This window comes from Triturus cristatus, chromosome 1_1, assembly GCF_964204655.1.
Source record: "Triturus cristatus chromosome 1_1, aTriCri1.1, whole genome shotgun sequence".
Classification (NCBI taxonomy): domain Eukaryota; kingdom Metazoa; phylum Chordata; class Amphibia; order Caudata; family Salamandridae; genus Triturus; species Triturus cristatus.
The window spans coordinates 38,638,413-38,660,298 of NC_140579.1; the positions used below are offsets into that span (position 1 = coordinate 38,638,413).

Sequence of the window (21,886 nt, forward strand, 5' to 3'; positions counted from 1 at the left end):
GCACTAGCTTGTGGAATACAACACAGAGGTGTGTGGCACTCGGCAGGCACTGGTGGGTGTAACACAGCATTGGGCTCAGCCAGGAGCACGCTGTGACTCTCAAGTGAGGTTCATCTCCTTTCTGGCGGCGGATGTGTGTTTTATTAACCGTGAGGGGGGTTTCTTGCATAGTTTGGTCGAATTTTTGTCGAATCCCCTTTGAATGGCTTGGTGTGCGTGTGTATTAAATGTGCCCGTCAATAGCTACCCATGTTTGTATAAATAAACGACAAGGGTGTCTACTTGGAGAGTACCCACCGGCAGGGGCGTGGGGATTAGGCACGGTAGGGCGTCAGACACGTCAGAGCTTCACTAGCTGTGTAAATACATTCCACGTGGATCCATTGTATGCATAGTCGCCTTTTAATGAATATCACGCAAATCGTCATGGTGATAGGTACATATGGTTTGTCCAGCATGTCCTAGGTGTTTCTATAAAAATATATTTGTTAAAAATAATAAAAAACAAAGGCCGGCCCCAGGGGATGGAGTCCCCGGGGCCATAAGTGGCCTGAGGAGGGGGGCAACGCAGCCCCCCTCCTAAAGAATTTTTTTTAAAACGGCCATGACCCGGGGGTTGGGGTTCCCGGGGCCGATTAAGGCCTTGGGAGGGCCACATTTATTTTTTTCAACAAAACAAATTAGTGTGCAGGCCCTGGGGGATGGGGTCCCCAGGGCCAATAAATTAGAAAAAGAAGGGGGGCCACACAGCCCACCTTCTTAAAAAAAATAAATAAATAAAAGACCGGCATCGCGCTGGAGGCCACGCCCCCTCCTTGCAGCACTCTGCAAACGCGCCCCCTGGCCAGTTGTAAGTTGGGGAATTAATTCCCCTTCAATACTGAGGGTCCCTGAGGGCCAACTAGCCCAACAGGTATCTCCAGTATGCGCCAGGGAGCTGCGTTGCAGACAGGTGTACTGAGGCCACGCCACTTTTTACACCTCTATGCAACGCAGCTCTGTGGCACTTACTGGAGGTACCTAGTGGGCTAGTTTGACCCTAGGGACCCTTAGGATTCAAGGGGACTTAATCTCTCAACTTAGAACGGCCACAGGACGCGTTTACACAGTGGTGAAGGGAGGGGACGGGGCCTAAGGTGACGTGTGCAAACACGCCCTTTGGTGCGTTTTAAGTTGGGGAAATAATTCCCTTTCAATCCTGAGAGACCCTGGGGGCCAACTAGCCCACCAGGTGCTTCCAGTAAGCGCCACTGCTCTGCGTTGCAGAGAGGTGGTGCAGGCCGTGCCCCTTTTTACACCTCTCTGCAATGGCGCTTATTGGACGTACCTAGTGTGCTATTTTGCCCCTAGGGACCCTCAGGATTCAAGGGGACTTAATCTCCCAACTTAAAAAACGGCCACAGCGTGTGTTTACACAGTGGGTAAGGGAGGGGACGGCCTGAGGTGACGTGTGCAAACACGCCCTATGGCACGTTTTAAGTTGGGGAAATAATTCCCCTTCAATCCTGAGGGCCCCTGGGGGCTAACTAGCCCACCAGGTGCTTCCAGTAAGCGCCACTGAGCTGCGTTGCAGAGAGGTGGTCCAGGCCGTGCCACTTTTTACACCTCTCTGCAACGCAGCTCTGTGGCGCTTATTGGAGGTACCTAGTGGGCTAGTTGGACCCTAGGGACCCTCAGGATTCAAGGGGACTTAATCTCCCAACTTAAAACGGCCATAGGGCGTGTTTATACAGTGGGGAAGGAGGGGACGGGGCCTGAGGTGACGTGTGCAAACACGCCCTGTGGCGCATTTTAAGAGGTAGTTTTAATCCCCTGCCCTATTATATACTAGGGGCTTACAGAGGAGGTCATGCTAATCACAGGGGGACCCCAACGCATAGTGTTCCCTAGTGTATGTAGGTGTTTCCACTGTATTCTGAGTGTCTTTTAACATAGCACTGGCTCTAGGACTGGTTAGTCAGACTCAGTTACCACCAGTATCCGTCTGAAAAAGTTGAGGGTACAGGATGATTTTGCAACAAGGCTTCTTTCTGCTCTTCTGTTTGTTCTTTCTGCACGTTATCCTTCTTCCTGCACTTTTCTTCGTCTTTGAGGACTTCTGTTGCTTCTTTCTGCATTTCTTTTTTTTCTTTCTGTGCGTTTTTTCTTCTTTCTTCACATGTCCTATCTCTGTAGGCATAGTTAGAAATTAGCATTTAAAAAACCTTTGAAATTCACTGAAAAAACCATAGGTTTCAGGCACGTTATAGTTAGGAATTAGCATTTAAAAAACCTTCGAAATTCTCTGAAAAAACCATAGGTTTCCGGGGCGTTATAGTTAGCTGGACTTTTCACTCGTGCAAAACCATTGAAATTCCCCCGTTATAGTTAGTTCAGCTAACTATAACTTGCGCGCCCGCAATGCACTGCTGATGACGTCACATATTACATCACTCATGACATGGTCAGTGACATCACTCATGACATCACTGATGACATCTCAATTGACATCATTGATGACATCATCCTTGTGATAGAGTGGCAGACCTCCTCTCCCCCTAATATAACCTTTGATACACACATTCAAAAATAGAAAGTAAAATTTTCAAAACAATGGACATACCAATACCAGTTACAACAACCTATTCAGTAATTCTAAGATCCACATACACATCCACTCATTCACCAACAGTCCTATACAGTCACTCATACATGTACTCACTCATCATATGTACTCATACACCTATACATCCTGTTACACAACGCCACTCATCCATAGAGTTACTCACACACATAGTCACTCATGCTAATAAAGAATCAAACATCCATTTACCTGCATATACAGTTATACACACACTACCACACTTACTTCTACAGAAACTTACACATACTTAGTCTTTTAAACAATCACTTATAGAAACACATGCTTATTCATACAGGAACTCTTTAAATCTCTCACGCTCACATATACTCACTTATATACACCAATAGTCACATATACTAGTTTAAAACATATGTAGTTACTCATAAAGACACTATTGAGACAGTCATTCACTCACTAACACACCCATGCACACACTCATCCACCAATACAGTCCTGCACACATGCTGTCTTCAACACATACAAACAGTGAGTCACTCATTCATGCACCTATGCACTACGTAATTCCCCCCACTGAACCATACAGACACTGAGACACTCATACTGATACTTAGAAAACCAACTAATAACCTATATAGACACTCATGTAGCTACTCACCAACCCATGCAGCCACTTATACACAAAGTGAGAGACTGATACAGATATTTACATATTTAAACATTACTCACTAAGCCATGTATTCACTAAGATACACTTAGTCAGTTATACAATCAATTTTTCAAAAACCAATCATCCATTTAGACACGTATATACCCATTTATTCTTCCATCGACCTTGAGATATACATATATAAAACATATGTAATTTTCAGAAAAACACACATTCACTGGATGATGTCATCAGTGATGTCATCAGTGATGTCATTTGAGATGTCATGAGTGATGTCACTGACCATGTCATGAGTGATGTAATATGTGACGTCATCAGCAGTGCATTGCGGGCGCGCGAGTTATAGTTAGCTGAACTAACTATAACGGGGGAATTTCAATGGTTTTGTACGAGTGAAGAGTCCAGCTAACTATAACGCCCCTGAAACCTATGGTTTTTTCAGAGAATATATATATATATATATATATATATATATATTACCTACTGGCGGTCGCCAGTAGGTAGTTATAGTTAGGACCCTGTTTCCATAGGAAAACCGCAACATTCTATTTGGAATAACTTTGGCGCCGGTCGACGAATCCTCGCGAAATTTTCAAAACTAATGGGGCGCTACGCTCCGCTCCTACCCTGAAAGTCTCGGGAGGATTCGTCAAGCGGGGGCTGAGATAAAAGGGGGGTCCCAAAACGCGTTTTTGCCATGCATTTTTCCATAGGACCTTTAGACACAGCTACAGCCCGAACGGCTGAACAGAGTTCCTTGAAATTTGGCAGAGATGTAGTCTACAGGTCAAGGAAGTGCCTTTTGTAGGTTTGGTGTAAATCTGTTCAGTAGATTCTGAGAAAATAGCCTTTAAATCAATATATATATCTGAGCCAGCTTACGGTGCGCTTACGGTGCGCTTACCTAACGCTCACGCCGCCGTGCGCGAGCGCGATTCTGATTGGCTGTTAGATCTTAGTAAACATTCGAATAGGTCGAAACCAGGAAGCGGCGGCCGCCATTTTCTCTCTCGCAGTCTGAGAGGGGGTTAAAAAACAAAGGCCAAAAAAATGTAAAGGGGCTGTTTAGACAGCTCCTAAGCACCTAGTCATGTTGAGGGAGTCCTCAAAGATCCCCCAAGGCCAAAAACGGAATTTTAATTTTTTCGATAATTTCGCCGATTACGCTTACCGTACGCGTACGGTAAAAATTAATAAAAAAATAAAAAATTATCCATACTCTCTCCACCCCATGTGCAAATGGTGCCCGAAGGAAACCATTTGTGCATAGCATCTAACATCAGTGAAAAATTAAAAATTATAAAAAAAAAAAAACTATCCATACTCTCTCCACCCCATGTGCAAATGGTGCCCGAAGGGCACCATTTTCGCATGGCATATGACAGATGTGAAAAATTAAAATATTACCTTTCACAACGAAGCGCATCATATGTCCTCCATGTGCGCACGGTGCGCGAAGCGCATCGTGCGTACATGGCCCATGTAGCGTAACGTGGGCACGCGGTGCGCGTAGCGCACCGCGTGCCCACCGTGCGTGCACGGCACTAACTGCGTAAAGTGGGCGCGCGGTGCGCAAAGCGCACCGCATGCTCACTGTGCGCGCACGGTATGCGAAGCGCACCGTGCGCGCACGGAACGAACTGCGTTAAGTGGCCGCGCACGCCACGAATGGCGTAAAGTAACTTAGCATTTAAAAAACCGTACAAATTCACTGAAAAAACCATAGGTTTCACACACGTTATAGTTAGGAATTAGCATTTAAAAAACCTTGCTAATTCAGTGAAAAAAACATAGGTTTCACACATGTTATAGTTAGGAATTAGCATTTAAAAAACCTTGCAAATTCACTGAAAAAACCATAGGTTTCACACAAGTTATAGTTAGCTGTACATTTCACTCGTAAAAAACCAATGAAATTCCCCCGTTATAGTTAGTGCAGGCAACTATAACTCACGCGACCGCAATCCTCTGCTGATGACATATGTGTCTTTATGAAAAAAAATATTTGTAATATATGTATAGCTAAAATTTAATGGAAGAAGACAGTCTGAGAGGGGGTTAAAAAACAAAGGCCAAGGAGCCTAGCGCTTTACCAAGATGGCCGCGTGAGCTTAGAGCTCCCGAGACCCTCGTGCCCTCCGTCGACTATCCTGTCTCTAATCCTGCTGGTATGCATGGCACCGTGTTGCTGAGTTGTCAGGGAGGTGATTGATGTTACCCGCGGTCGGATCGCCCATCGGGAACCGGACTTATGACTGGCGAAAGATTGCGGCCTAACTCCCGGAGATGCCAGGGGCTAGAGTTGGCAGGATGCCCGACTCCTAGTTGATCAACAACGGCCTGGTGAGGTGTGAACTGTCGGACGGAGGCCCTCGCTCTTTCACTTTCGATTTCGTTCCCTTTGTCTGCCCGGACACTGTAGAGTTCTGGGTGGCTTTATAACCCCAAGGACGCTCGGCGGGCTACTCTGGCAGCACAAGGCGGACCTGCTCACTCCTTATTCCTCTCTCTGAGAGGGAACGGTCTTCGCTGCATTGGACTGCCTGGAGTCCATTATGTCGGGCAAAGTAGAAGGGGATCGGCTGAAGACTAAGTCCACCAGACGGGGAACGTATTCCCTAGTCAACAGTATGGACCGCTACGCCCTCCTGAAGACATCGCCGAGTGGATCGAGCCAGGCGCCGGATGCCCAGAAGGAGGACTCGCCTGGGACACCGGAGCTCTCCCTGCAGGATGTCATGGGCGCGCTTGATGGGATGCAGACCTCGATGGGGAGGCAATTCGAGGCCCTGGCGCATAAGGTGGATGCCATCCTGGTGGATGTCAACTTGATCCGCTCGGACCTGGGCAAGACAAACGAACGCGTTAAGGACCTGGACCACAAGACCACGGGCCTCACTGATGATGTTGCGGATTTGCAGAACGAGGTCCGGAAGCTGAGGGCCGAGAGTGACCTCGCCGCCCGCCGGCTGGAGGACTTCGAGAGCCGGTCCAGGCGCAACAACGTGCGCGTCATCGGGGTCCCGGAGTCCTCGGATGAGGCTTCGACGGACCTGCTTGTGGAAGATTTGGTCCTCAGTCATCTGAAGCCTAAGGGCCTTGGAAAGTTTTTTGCGGTGGAAAGGGCCCATAGGGTGCCGGGCGGACGGCCCAAGGCGGGTGCCCCGCCGCGGCCGATTGTCGCCCGGCTCTTTCATTTTCGAGATCGGGACGCTATCCTGCAAGCTTCGAGGGTGACGGGCCCAGTCCCCTTCCAGAATGCGTCGGTGAATTTTTATCCGGATTTCACCCAGCAGGTGCAGAGACAGAGACAGAGCTTCCTGGGGGTGAAGCGGAGACTTCGGGAACTGGACCTGAAGTATGCCATGCTTTTCCCCGCCAGACTACGGGTGGTGCATGAAGATCGGACATTCTTTTTTGACTCTCCTGTTATGGCCGACGAATGGCTGGACGCTTTGCCCCGGCGACTGACCGGGGATGACACAGCCGAGCATGGAGACAGTGGCCGGGATGGACAGGGCTGAAATCTCAAAGCCGGCCTGACTTGATTTGACCATACTTGAAGATTTGAACAGAGTGCAGTAACTGTGGAGGGTTGCGGGAGGACGAGGGGTGCTCTTTTCCTCCCTTAGGGTACTTTTTGTAGATTTTTGTTTTTGTAGGGCGACAGGCACACTGCAAGTTGGGGGGGCTTTTTAAGCTGCAGCAGGGGTGCAGGGTGGGGGGAGGTATGGGGTTTTTGAGTTTGTTGTTGGGGGGTTTATTTCTGCAAGGCATGATGATTATCCTCAGGACTGTTCCATGGTGGGGCCTCGGGTGTGGGGTGGGCCTCTTTCCGTTTGAGGATGGGGGGTAGAGGCTTAAGTGTTATAAGCTGGAATGTTAATGGTTTGGGGGAACGCATCAAGAGGGGGATTGTTTTGCAATTTCTGAAACGTTCAATGCCAGACGTTGTCCTGCTGCAGGAGACGCATCTCATAGGCAATACGTGCTATGCCCTGAATAGGAAGGGGTATAAATTCATTGCACACTCGGGATTCTCTTCTGGGTCCAGGGGTGTGGGCATCCTCGTTAGAGCATCGTTGCCTTTTGAGGTGGACTCCACCATTGTTGACGATAGGGGGAGGTTTGTGGCGGTGGCGGGGAGGTGGGAAGGAAGGACTTTGGTTTTGGTTTCGGTTTATGTCCCGCCGGCCCTGCAGGCCTCCACATTTGCTGAACTGGGCAGGGCTTTGCTGACTCTCCCGGGGGGAATGCTGGTAGTGGGAGGGGATTTCAACGCTGTGGGTTCCGGACTGTTGGATAGATACCCGCCCAGGGACACAGGGGGGGCTCAGAAATGGCTTCCAGACTTCCTGGATACGTTTGGTCTGATAGACTGCTGGAGGCTCCGGCACCCCACACAGAGTCAATACACGTTTCACTCCGGGGCGCATGGTAGCCTCTCCAGGATTGACTACCTGCTCACTTTGGCCGCACATGCCTCGTTGATATCCGAGGCGAGGCACATGGCACGTGGTATCTCTGATCACTCGCCAGTGTGGATCCGGCTGGATCTAGGTCGGGAGGGAGGAGGGAGGGTGGCCCCCATCAACCCATGGTATTTCCGAGACCCCAAGATGCGCAGCGCCCTGGTAAAGAAGGTAGATAATTACTTTAAGGACAATCTGGGAACCGTGGACTCGGCGGTGTCGCTGTGGGAAGCTTTTAAGACCGTGCTTCGGGGGGAGGCCCTCTCCCTGGTGGTGGCTGCCAAAAACCGGAGGGATTGCGAGGTGCGGCAAGTGGAGGAGGAGATTGCGGCCCTTGAGGGGAATATGGAGGAGGATGTTACAGAGTCCTCATTGCATGAGCTTTGCCTGAAGCAGGCGGAGTATAGGGACCTGGTGACGAACGCCGCCAAGACCCTCAGCAGGGAACAACAGGGCCGCCTTTATGACGTTGGGGATAAGGCAGGGAAACTCCTGGCGTGGTTGGACAGGAAAGAACGGGTCAATAGAGTGGTGCCAGAGTTGATTGGAGAGGGGGGAGAGGCGATCGTGGAACCTGAGGGGATTGTGGAGTGTTTCGCGGAGTATTTTCATAGGGTTTATTCCTCTGTGTCGGACAGGCCGCCCGAGGATTCGTCTGATCTCCTCCGTGATATCGAGTTGCCCTGCCTCTCTGACATAGATAGGGACGATTTGGATGGTGACATCACGATTGACGAGGTGGCGGGGGCGATTCGCGCGTTGAACTCGGGTAAGGCCTCTGGACCGAACGGACTGCCGATCGACCTGTACAAATTGTTCCCGGATAGGGTCGCCCCTCACCTGCGCGTCATGTTTTTGGAGGCGTGGGGGGATGGGATCCTTCCGTTGGATCAGCGGCTGGCGTCGATCGTGGTCATACATAAAGAGGGTAAACCCCGAGATAGATGCGCCTCCTATCGGCCCATTTCACTCCTCAACGCTGAGCTGAAAATTTTGGCCAAACTCCTGGCTACCCGTTTGATTAGGGTACTTGGCGATTTGGTCCATCCGGATCAATCTGGCTTTATCCCGCACCGAAACACAGCATTGAACCTTAGGCGGCTACATGGCGTCATCGCCAGGGCGGACACGCTGCGTGAACCGGCTGTTGTGGCATCTCTTGATGCCACGATGGCCTTTGACACGGTGGAGTGGGCATATTTATGGGCCGTGCTGGCCAAGTTTGGTTTCGGTCGCGGGTTTGTGAGTTGGGTTCGGTTGCTGTACGAGGGGCCACTAGCGAATGTTGTGGTGAATGGTCGGGCATCTACTCCGTTTCAGCTTGGCAGGGGTACTCGGCAGGGCTGCCCCCTGTCGCCTCTGTTGTTCGCCCTCGCCCTCGAACCGTTGGCTGCGTGGATACGTTGGCACCCGGATATACGGGGCCTTTGGTGGTCGCCTGATCACGAGGACCGTATTTCGCTTTATGCCGATGATATCCTGCTGTATCTTGCCTCACCTAAGAAGTCACTTATAGTGGTCTGTGACGTACTCGCATCGTTCGGCAGGAACTCGGGGCTTGTGATTAATTGGGGCAAATCGTACTTGTACGTTCTTAGTGGCGAGGTCCCACCGATCCCTAGAACATGTTCGATACAGGTTGCCCAGCAGGGCTTCGTGTATTTGGGGATTTTTATATCCATGGATCCTGCTGTGCGCTATGAGAGGAATCTGCTCCCCCCTTGGCACGCTTGAGGCGAGATGTTGAAGGTTGGCGGAGGCTGCCGCTCTCCCTTGTTGGGCGTGCGGCCCTGTTCAAAATGATGTCTCTTCCCCGCTTCCTCTACGCCCTCCAGAACACCTTGGACTGGGTACCGGCCAAATACTTTCGGGAGGTCGAAGGCCTCCAACGGACGTTGCTGTGGGATGGGCGGCCGCGAATAGCTATTTCAAAGTTGACGCTCCCATGGTACGATGGGGGCATTGCGCTCCCGGACATCCGACGGTACTATTGGGCCACGCAGCTGAGCGCGATCAACCATGGGTTTTATGGCCCTGCCCTCAGCCCTGGGTATGCCATGGATAGGTGGCTGCTGCGCGGCGGCAACTACTACAGGGCGTTGTATTCGCGGTCCTTAGACTCGTCCCTCACGGGGCCCACAGGTGTGGCGGTGCGCGTATGGAAGATGGCGACCGACTCGCTGGGCTGGAAGGATAGGATAACCCTCGCTACCCCATTGTTTGAATCGGAAAGATTGGGAAGACTCTGTCATACGAAGGGCTTTGATAAGTGGGATCTGATAGGTATATCCAAGGTGGGAGATGTGCTGCATAAGGGGAGGGTGAAGTCCTTCGAGGAGTTGCAGACTGAGTTTGAGCTAGGGCCCTCAGAGTATTTTAGGTATATCCAGCTGCGTCACGCCCTCCGATCAGTCCTCGTGGAGGGTGAGAAGGTGCCGGAGTCCTCTCCCCTTGAGGACCGAGTCCTTGATGGTCATATGCCCGAGAGCACGATATCGCTCATATATAAGAAGTTGATAAACATCCGGGCAGACTTGCTATTGGGGCTGAGAGAACAGTGGACCAGGGATGGCCTTGAATTGGATAATGAGGACTGGCAGTCAGCGGTTTCTTCGCCTAAGGAGGTTGCGATCCCGTCGCGTCTGAGGCTGGTGCAGCTTAAAATACTGCACCGGGTGTATGTGACGGGGCCAAGGCTGGTCCACATGGGATTCTCGGAGGACGGCCTGTGCAGAAGGGGATGTGGTATGGTGGGTACTTTCCTGCACATCATTTGGGAATGTGGTGTCATTGGGGAGTTCTGGAGGAGAGTCCATGCAGTTATGGGGGAGGTGACGGGCATTGTGGTACAGCCGGAGGCGCGGTGCTGCCTCCTGAACGTCTGGGGGCCCACTGACCTCGATGAGGCGCAGACCCAATGGGTGACTCTGGGTAACATGGTAGCTAAAAGGGATATCGCGCGATTATGGGGCTCCTCGGGACCCCCCACACTGACCGCGTGGAAGGAGAACATGGATTGGAGCATGTTTAGGGAGAAGACGGTCTACTGCTCTAGAGGTCGCCCCCGGAAGTGGCATGCCATCTGGGGGCGGTGGAACCAATACAGGGGGGGAATATGTCTTGCCCCGGAACTGGAACCTCCCGAGGAACAGCTTTCCCCCTGACCTACTTTCCAGCACAGTTTGGTTTTAGTAACCGTTCTGGGCCTCTGCTGTTCCCCTTCTTCCTCCGCACACAGTCTTATACTTAGTAGATGAGTGGGGTCCGGCCTCCCCTGGGGGCTTTCGCCATGGGCTTTCAATGTTCTGCCTTGCTGGGGTTTGTTGTGTGTTTTTTCTGTGTTTATTTAAAATTGGACCTTTGCATTACTCTTTGAACTGTATTGGGGACACATCACTGTATCTAACTTGCAATGCTGCCGAACCTTCGGGCTGTCGGCTGAATAGCTGTGTCCTGAATTTCGAAATAAAGGTTTTAAAAAAAAAAAAAAAAAAAAACAAAGGCCAAAAAAATGTAAAGGGGCTGTTTAGACAGCTCCTAAGCACCTAGTCATGTTGAGGGAGTCCTCAAAGATCCCCCAAGGCCAAAGACGGAATTTTAATTTTTTCGATAATTTCGCCGATTACGCTTACCGTACGCGTACGGTAAAAATTAATAAAAAAATAAAAAATTATCCATACTCTCTCCACCCCATGTGCAAATGGTGCCCGAAGGAAACCATTTGTGCATTGCACCTAACAGTGAAAAATTAAAAATTATTAAAAAAAAAAAAAATATCCATACTCTCTCCACCCCATGTGCAAATGGTGCCGAAGGGCACCATTTTCGCATGGCATATGACAGATGTGAAAAATTAAAATATTACCTTTCACAACGAAGCGCATCATATGTCCTCCATGTGCGCACGGTGCGCGAAGCGCATCGTGCGTACATGGCCCATGTAGCGTAACGTGGGCACGCGGTGGTCAGTGATGTCATTTGAGATGTCATCAGTGATGTCATGAGTGATGTCACTGACCATGTCATGAGTAATGTAATATGTGACGTCATCAGCAGTGGATTGCGGGCGCGCGAGTTATAGTTAGCTGAACTAACTATAACGGGGGAATTTCATTGGTTTTTTACGAGTGAAATGTCCAGCTAACTATAACATGTGTGAAACCTATGGTTTTTCCAGTGAACATATATATATATATATATATATATATATATATATATATATATATATAATACTTATGCCTACCCTAGGCCTTAACATACTAACCTTAATCCTTAGCATCATGTATTTACATTTTAATTAATTAAAATAAACCCTTACTTTATAAAGTGCTTAAAACTCTCACGCAACAAATCAGTCAGGCCAGTACCCTCCTTAAGAAATACTATGGTGACCCGAGTAAACCAAAGAACAACCGCCCTATCTCTCCCCTTCCCTTTGCCGCTAAAGTACTTGAGAAGGTCATAAACTCACCCAACACCTGGAGAGAAACAAAATTGAAGAAAAGGATGGTGCACCAGGATAGAGTCAAATCACTTCATGTGTATTCCAAAATGTACTTCTTTAATAGTTTTTCAATTTTAAAATCAGCCAATGCGTTTCGTTCCTAAAGGAACTTCATCAGGGCTGAAAAGAATACATAAATACAAACTAAATACAACCACCACATATAAAATCAAACATATCGGATACAACATTTATAAACAAATAACAAGTATATACATATAATCGTTACATACTTAAATGAAATAATTGACAACAAATCAAGAAACACAAAATCATGACCCAACAAACGATTAAGTTAAAAAATATATATACAACAGACAATATATATATCTCATAAAAAAAGGGGTCATAATGTCTAATGACATTTGAGAAAGAAAGAGAACAGAGCTATATTATTTATTCTCAAAGTGTTTAGTTCTTATTTACCATAGTAAAAGAGGAAAGAAAAAAGAAAAAAGACCAAGAAATAAGGAGAGGGAAAAGAAACGTGAAACTTCTTATAAGAAAGTATAAATATATACCAAAGAGTATAACACGATGAGGACATCAGTATAATATAAAGTGAACATATATATAAAGGAATTAGAGAAAAGACAAGACTTAGATATATAATTAGTTGTATCACTAAAATTATCAATGCACATCAGTACACAATCTCACCAAATATGTCCTCACGTGTCCGAGAGGTCACTTAAGAAGGTCAAAATGCTTATTTGTGAAGGGTCAAGGTTCCCGAACTTGGTGATCAATGCTAAGTATTTCGTCAAAAATCCATGGTAGGTACACTTGTATTATATCAAGGGCCCAAGTCCTAGTCCTAATCAAAGGGAGAGAAAGGCATAAAGTGCCATTGGTATTGCGTAGAACAACGCATTGTTGAAGTGTATAGACAATACCGTAGATCACCTTACCTTAATGAGGGCCTAATTATTGGCCTATATTCCTATCAAGAAGAAAGAAGAAAAAAGAGAGAAAGAAGAGTATAAACAATTATGAGAAAAGAAAAACAAAATAAATATAACACAATTTGTGTTTAACTTCATTGTGTTCCCATATTCACAAATACTATGTATAGGTAAAAAAGATAGTATGTATAGGTAAAAAAGATAATATCGCTCAAAAAGTGCAAGAAGAATAATTTTAAACTGATATGTTAGGAAATATAGCACCTGACGCAATAATATAAATGCCACAAGATTGCTAGTATGTCGGTCGAGGACGGGGATACAGCCAAAATTATGCTTAGGTAATATGTGGACTCAAGTCATGTTATTAAGGGCCTACGTAGAAATCTGGATTGGTCTTAGAGGAGGAAGAAAAAAACTAAACTGTGCTGAGCCTATATCAATAGATCCGCACTAGAATGTACAAGTATGGAAGTGTGATGTTCGTGTAAATATAACATTGGAGTCCTAAGCTTTACTATAGTTTTATGCATACGGTATGGATAGAGTTTCAAAATATATACTAATAGCCACCAGATTGAATAAATTTACATAGCAGAAGTGGGTAAATGTATCAACGCTTCAGTACAGAAAGGAACTTATCATATAGATACATGAGTGTCTTATCTGAGCCTCGCTATTATATGTTGCATTTATTAAAGATGAAAAACCTATACCGATGTAAGCAAAATCAACTCGAACTAAAGGGCAACCCTAAGTTATGGCATTAACGGTCGAGTGGTCAGAAAAAATTACTCGCTACAATAATTAGAGCGGAAAATAATAATTGTGCTACTAAACATGCGTAAAAGCACTCGTCCGATTTTACCTGTGAAGTATCGTAGATCGCGGTCAAAGTACCGGAGCTCTGTTCCAATCATTTGAACAGAAGCGCCATTTTTCCCTTGCTTAAGTAGGCACATGCCTGCTCATAGTCCTTCTATGCTTGTCATTGCCAAAAGCGTGGTGACGACCAAACAGTCCGCGCCATATTTGAAAGGTGTTTCATCATATACAAACTATGTCTAAAACCGAATTTTACCCCAATAAAGAACAGACCGAAAATAAGAAACCCAAAATAATAAGAATAATAAAAAATAATCCTAAAGGGGAACATATAATAACAATAATTTACACGCAAAATGTATAAAAGGCAAAGGATGCTACCAAAGACCGGTAACAACACAAGAATAACAAACACAATCCCACTGTACTTGTCCGCGGCATATTAACATGGCGTACCGTAATGCCAAGAGAACGTGTTAAATACAAATTGGACATAATATGAATACAAACTAGTTTTTAAAGAAACTACTCAAGCATAAGTATAACGAAACAAATGGAGCCGCTTTTAGTAACGACCACATATTGTATTATACCGTATCAAATAAGCACCCAGAGGGACGGTCAGAATTGAGCTTCAGGCATATATAAAAGGGTTTAGAGCAGGAATAATGGCATATTGCATAAAAATTAATAGGCACCATGTTATTATGTAAAAACATTTATAAGGTATTAACGATACCAGCATAACAAAAGACTCAATGGTGGCTTGTTTGTTTTAAGGGATAATGTAAGCTGCACAATATCAAAATATATGTAAAGAGTACATGATAATAAAACCAGTACATATAGGATAAGGTTAAAGAGTACCAGTGGAGATCATATATTGGAATACTTATATAATGGCATTCCTTCAAATAAACCCAAACCGATACAGGTATAATGATAACGACAGTTTTCGACATTCTGCAAAATAGTGACATTACTTATTCGATTGTAACATCCCAAGAGTAGCCAGGATATGTACTAAATAATGCTTAAGGTCCATATAAGATGACACGAGAGTTAAGAAAGAAAGAACAGTACAACGATAACCATAATTTTCAACATTCCGAAAATTAGTAGCATTAATTGTCCAATTATGACATCCCATAGTAGCCGGGAAATGTATATAATAAAGTTTAAAGTCTGTACAAGATGACACAAGAATTAAGAAAGAAAGGACAGAAAAAAGGGGCGATAGTTTTCAGAAGAGTAAAGGGATACTTCATATATAATGAGATGACATCTACATCATTATGTATATAAATCCAGCAAACAGGTTATATCCTTTAATCATATCACCCATACATCAAAACCTAGAAGGGTAAGTTAGAACATTCAAATCCTCAACAGGCTATATTGCTAAAGGAAATAGTGCATTTCACCATCAGTATTGTGACCCAGCCGGGTCGCCTTAAGTCTACAGATCCATTTTGCCTCCATTTGCCTTAGTAGTAGATCCCTATTACCCCCTCTGTTCGGGACAGGCATATGGTCTATTGCATGGAACCAGAAAGTTGAATCGTCTGGGTGTTTAAGAGATGAATGATTTGTGATTGGATATCTATTATCCTTGGATTTTATTGCCCGACGATGTTCCTGTATTCTCATTTTTAAGCAGCGGATGGTACTGCCGACATAAATGATATCGCATTTACATCCCAGTATGTATACCACATGTGTCGTATTGCAATTTATAAAATGGTTTATTTTGAACCCTTTAGAGGTATTATAACTGAATGAAAGGGTCTTGTTTCTACCGAAGGGACAAATATTACACATCCCACAAGTGTAAAATCCCTTTGGTTTTGGCGGCAGCCATGATTGTGTTATTTTTGGTGTCTTTACATAACTAGGACAGAGAGTGTTTCGTAAAGAGACACCCCTCCTGTATGTGATGGTAGGTCTGGTTTCAATCGAGTTCTTAAGTCCTGGTATCTCCATTAGTAGGTGCTAATGTCTACGAAAGACATTGAAAATCGCACCACTTTGTTCTGTGGATTGTGTAATGAATCTCGCCTTAGGGTTGGTTTTGTCTCTATGGGGTTTATCTTTAAGTGTGTCATCCCTATTGAGGTTTAAAGCTCTAAATTCTGCTTTATCAAGTACAGCTTGCGTGTAGCCCCTCTTGGCGAACCTGTTTTTCACAGAGAAACAACCTGCTGGACACCTCTCAATCTGGTTTCTGCACCAACCACAGCACTAAAAAAGACCAACCGTCATTGGATCCCTCCCAATAGGGGAGAAACGGCGGCCTTGATCCTCTTTGACCGCTCTGCAGCAGTCGATACCGTATCCCACCACACACTCATCAAGAAACTCCAGCACATCGGGATCCAGGGAGATGCCCTTAAATGGATCACATCCTTCCTCACAGGATGAGCCCATCACTTCGGAACCCAAGAGCACTATCTGCGGTGGTCATGGCAGAGTATTTGTTCATTTAGCCACTAAGCGCTGGGATAGTGGCGGCTCCGACGCGACCTCGTTCAGGTGCCTCTACGATTTCCTGGCAGTTTTTGGAGTTGTGTTTGTAAGACACTTCGAAGATGGCCCCCCCCTGCTCTTGGTAATATGAGCCTGGATACAAAATGCCGAGACTGCTGATCGTGAGTTTTCTTTGAGAACGGAACGCGGAAACAGCTAGCAGCAAAAAGGTAACGTCGACGGCCAATACGTGTGCAGCAGTGGGGAGAGGAAACCGGAAACATTATTTGCCGGCGGGTGAGTCGGAACGAAAGCTTAGAGTTTGTTTAAGCACAATCTTTGATGGTGGAAGCAGTCACACTTTGTAAGCAAAACAGGATTTAAAATGGAAATATTGATGAAATTGCGGGAAGAAGCCGCCGACTCAGTTTTCAAAGAGCAAAGCGAGACATTAACGGAACCAAAACGTGGAGTGGATTCCAAAGTAAAGGAAGGTGAAAATAATGTGCAACTCTTAAAAAAGAAGTTAGAGAAGTTACGGCGTAATGAAATAGCTAAATGGTGGGAAGTGAAATCATTGACAAAATACCTTGACGTAGGGAGAATCCCTCGAGGCTTACGAGTATTAATAGCCCCAACATATGAAAATCCTGACCCGGAGATGTTAGGAGAATGGGCACAGAACAACGCCTGCGCGTCTGAAAACATGATGAGAATATTAATAAAGTATGCCTCAAAAGACCGCGACAAAATTCTGACCGAAATAATTATATTGGAAGATTTTTAAAAACTTGTGGGCGATGAAGATATGCAAAATTTCCAAACAGAATTAAACGCACGTCTGGTTAAATACGAGCAATCTATAATGTAAAGAAAAGCGACAAAATTCCAGCGGGACTGTCAAGATTATCAGAGAGGCAAATATATACGTTTGCACGCCGCTTTGACAACATCAGGAAACAAAGGCTTTCTAAAGCCAGTAGCACCCTGGCAACACAATCAACAAGAGGAGCTAGTGGACGCGGTCAAACATCTGACACAAGCTCAGTTGTCAGCTCTGACATTGAAACAGCCTCAGAAGACGGTGCGATTATTGTGAACGAAATCTCAAACCCACCAACAATCATTGAGGAGTTTGGTTTTTTATATCAGGACCGGACTCAAGGTGTCAGAACGAATTTTCAAAATCAAAGAAAAGAAAATTGCGGAAACGGAAAAACAGAAGGGGTGGGCATGGAACTCCGATCAGGCAAGAAGAAGAAAGAAGTACATCAACGCAAGAACTAGAAGAAGTAGAAACAGTAATTAATCTGTCCAATCTGACTCTAACACCTGATGAAGTCAAGGTATTATCAATGGGATTTTCATTCTGTAGACGCACTAATTTTAACTATACACAAACACGTATTGACTTCTTTAAATATATAAGGAAGTTAAAGCTGAAAAAGTTTTTCAGTATGAAGAGTAACACTCGCAAAGACAATATGGAGATGATGAACGAGGATCCTGGTAATTTGGAAGTTGGAGATATGGAGGTACAATTTGCATGTCAACAATTGATAAGGGAGGCAGAGGGGTTAGATGTGGTAGATTCAATTAGTCAAACTGATGACTTATTTTGCTTAAATGTCTTTGATAGACCAACCACAACTTTTAAACCTAAATCAACGTTTATACCAAATGCCCCAAAAGATGCGATTGATATGTTCTCTGATCTTGTGGTAAAAGATTTAAAGCAATTATCGGTGTTGTCAAGTAAAGAATTTTTTAAAAATGAAGGGCAGTTTGAAAAAAGATATCAGGCTGTGATAACTAAGGTTCAAAATAGACAAGATATTGTTGTAAGACAAGCAGACAAGGGTGGGAACCTTGTTCTGTGGCCATTAGAGGCATACAACACTGAAGCCATGACACAGCTGAATGATAAAGATTGCAATCTAAAAGTCCCACAGAGTAATCTATTAGAGATTAAGAACAAATATGTAAAGGACCTGACTAGATGGCGAGATTTGGGGTTAATCAGTAAAACTGAATTTTTATTTTTGAAGGTAGACAACCCGGTAGTACCAATTCTATATCTAATTCCGAAGGTCCACAAGAACAAAGAAATACCTCCAGGGCGACCAATTATTTCAGCCATAGGCAGTTTATTTGAACCAACCCCCAGATACCTTGATACATTCCTACAGACCCATGTGAGGACACTTCCTGCGTAGATACAGGATACAAGAGATTTTTTTAATAACATAGTGGACATAGAATGGAGTGAGACATATCTATTGATGACTTTGGATGTGGTCAGTTTGTACACCAGTATCTCTCATGACGATGGCATAAGGGCAGTAAGACACTTCTTAAACAAGAGACCCATTAATTTGTATCAGCACACAAATATGCTAATTGAAATGTGCAGGTTATGTCTCAGTAATAACCATTTTCTATTTGGTGGCGACACTTATAGGCAGTTACAAGGGACTGCGATGGGCACCTGCTTCGCCCCCAGCTATGCTAATTTGCATATGGGCTGGTGGGAGGAGCAGGTGCTCAAAGTTGACCACATTATTGAGTGGGAGACCAACATAGTTAAATGGATTCATTTTATTGACGATCTATTTATTGTATGGGACGGCCCTAAAGAAATGGCATATGAGTTCATTAACAAAATCAATGTGAACAATCTCAATCAGAAATTCACTGAACACATAAGCAGCATAAGTGTCACATATTTAGATTTGGAGGTGTACATCTCGCAAGGGAAAATACAAACACGCACTTATCAAAAGCCGACCGCAGGAAATACAATACTGCATGCGTAAAGTTTTCATCCTCCGAGTCTAAAAATTAGCATTCCCTATGCAGAAAATCTAAGGATGAAACGGAACTGCAGTGAAAAAGAAACTCTTGTTGAAGCACAAAGTACTTTAACTAAGAGATTCTTACAACGAGGATATGCCCCTAAAGTATTAAATCAGGCAAAAGAGAAAGTAAACAGCATACAAAGAGAAACTTTACTAAAACCAGATGAAGAGAAGTTAAATGAGAAGAGAAAACGAACACAAGACCAGATCAGAATGATTACAGGGTACAGCGCCTACCAGGCGAAAGTGAGAGATAGCTTGTGTAGGCACTGGCACCTAATCAAGCAGGATCAGGTACTACATGATGGTGTGTCAAGAAGGCCTATGATAACTTTCAATAAAGCAAAATCAATGCGAGAGGACTTATTTAAAATAAGTCCTAGTGTGGATAAGGGAGGAAGGAGTTGGTTACAGACCACCCCAGGTTTCCATAAATGCTATAAGTGTAAGGCCTGTAAGCACGGTAGGAATGAAAGACAGGTAACATCCTCCCTGTTAAATAGCCCATGGAAGATAAGAACCTCATTGAACTGTAAAAGTGACTATGTTGTTTATGTTTTGCAATGTTCATGTCCAAAAATGTATATTGGAAGTACTATCCATATGGTTCACGTTCGCATACTCCAACACTTGAGAGCAGTTAAGAATGATGATAAGAACTATGTGGTAGCTCGCCACATTAATGAAGAACACAAGGGAAACATTAATGATCTTGTTTTCTTTGCAATTGATCAAATTCCTAAAAATCTGAGAGGTGGCGACAGAGAAAGAAAGTTGCGCAAATTGGAATCAAAGTACATACTCTTATTCAATACAAAAATTCCAAATGGTTTGAATATAGAGGAGGATTTATATGTACACTTAATATAACTATTAAATCAAATTTCCATTGTCTACCTGAATTTTAACTATTTTAATTTAACACTACTTTTTAACACTTAGAAGAAATATGAAGGTCAGTAAATAGGTGTATTTCATGAAAACATTAAGTATGTGGCAACACGATGAACAAAAGTGCGAGTTTGAGTCACTTGACAAAATACTCTATTCTGCAAAAAATGATTAAGAAATATTGTTGTGCGCCTATACCTATACGGAATTGCGGGAACACACTGATTTTGCACTAGCAGTATATTATATATTTGTGTCCCCACATTCCGGTGGAGGTATATTATGGGCATTTAAAAAATTTAAAATATTAAAGGCATTAAACTACTACTATTTTTGCACAACCTTTTCGCTTGATACTAGTGAATATATAGAGAAATTTGTAATGTTTTGTCATTTTTTGCAATCTTGAAATTTTAGATTTTTATCGTAAAGGTCTTAACTTTGATTGCTATTTTGCACAGAAGATCTAAGAATGTTGCACTTAAATATCAAACATACTGTAATGCACTTGCACTTTAACAATAATGAATTGCACTAAATTGAAATTTGTTTTTATTTGTTGACAGACTCATGGATTGGATAAGACTTAATATTGGGGCACTAGCCCGATACTTCTTTGAAAATGGACATTATGACCGACACTGTGCTGATTTGATGTGATGATTTATAGTATATCATGATTGATGTTTTAAATTGCTTGTCACCCTGAGAGGTCATCAGGAAATAGTAATTATTTGTGGGAATTATATTTGAGTTTAAACAGTGACAATTTAGTCATGTTAAATCAAAAACGATTTTTTCCCAAAGAATTATGGTTCACATTATGTATTAAGTTTCAACATACATAATATGGATTTTTAAATAATATATATGTGGACCTAGTAGTGATTTTAACTACTGGAATAACGGGTCGGTCTGAGCAACAATAATAATGATGTCTCATTTGCGTAGTCTGTTCACTATATCTATTATACAAACAACCATGTGACCTTCAACTATGTGTTTATAAGTGGTGTATTTTACTGACTTCCCATTGTGAACAAGGCAAGTGTGCCGAAACGCGTCAAGCTAAGCAAATAAACTAAAAGCTGGATGGTGAAACTTACCCAAGTGTTGGAGTCTAAGTTCTGGAGTAGAAGTTGGAGGTGGTTTGAATATTTATATATATATGTAAACTTCAATATGTTGGCAGTACAAAGCTACAAGCACACATTAGAATCCTGCAGCACTTACGAGCTATAGTAAATTCCGATCCTGCGTACCCGGTAGCCAGACACTTTAAAGCTTGTCATAATAACAATCTGAGCTGTCTGAGCTACTTTGTCATAGATTCGGTACCTAAGCAAAAGAGAGGGGGCAATCGTGAAAAAATCCTTAGGCAATTGGAATGCAAATATATATTGGAGTTAGATACCCGTATACCAGGAGGTCTTAACAATGGGGAAGATGTGCACCATTTCTTATGAGAGTCCTTGAGTACTGCATATTAGTGGGTTCATCAGTATATTGTGTACATATGGGTCCTCTTTCTGTTTTTCTGTTTTCCTCTGGTCTACTAATATTTGCGTGCATAGTTACATCATTATGAATTCTCTATAGTCATGATGATGTGAGGATTGCAACTCTGACATTTCATATTTTTTCCGTGCTCTTTATTTTATTTTAGTTTCATGAGTATACACTTTGGGTATTTCATCTATCAACTTCCTCGTGG

The 21,886-nt window shown here is 44.1% G+C and overlaps 1 protein-coding gene across 1 annotated transcript in view; it reads left to right on the top strand.

Moving 5' to 3' along the window:
- LOC146869286 (complement C4-like) overlaps positions 1-20,847 on the top strand; it is a 252,295-nt gene extending 231,448 nt beyond the window's left edge. The window contains exon 13 of the mRNA XM_085647007.1: positions 20,739-20,847. Within this exon, the coding sequence (XP_085503133.1) occupies positions 20,739-20,832 (94 nt within the window). The 3' untranslated portion in view covers positions 20,833-20,847. The remainder of the gene's footprint in view (positions 1-20,738) is intronic.
- Positions 20,848-21,886: the final 1,039 nt, after the last annotated feature.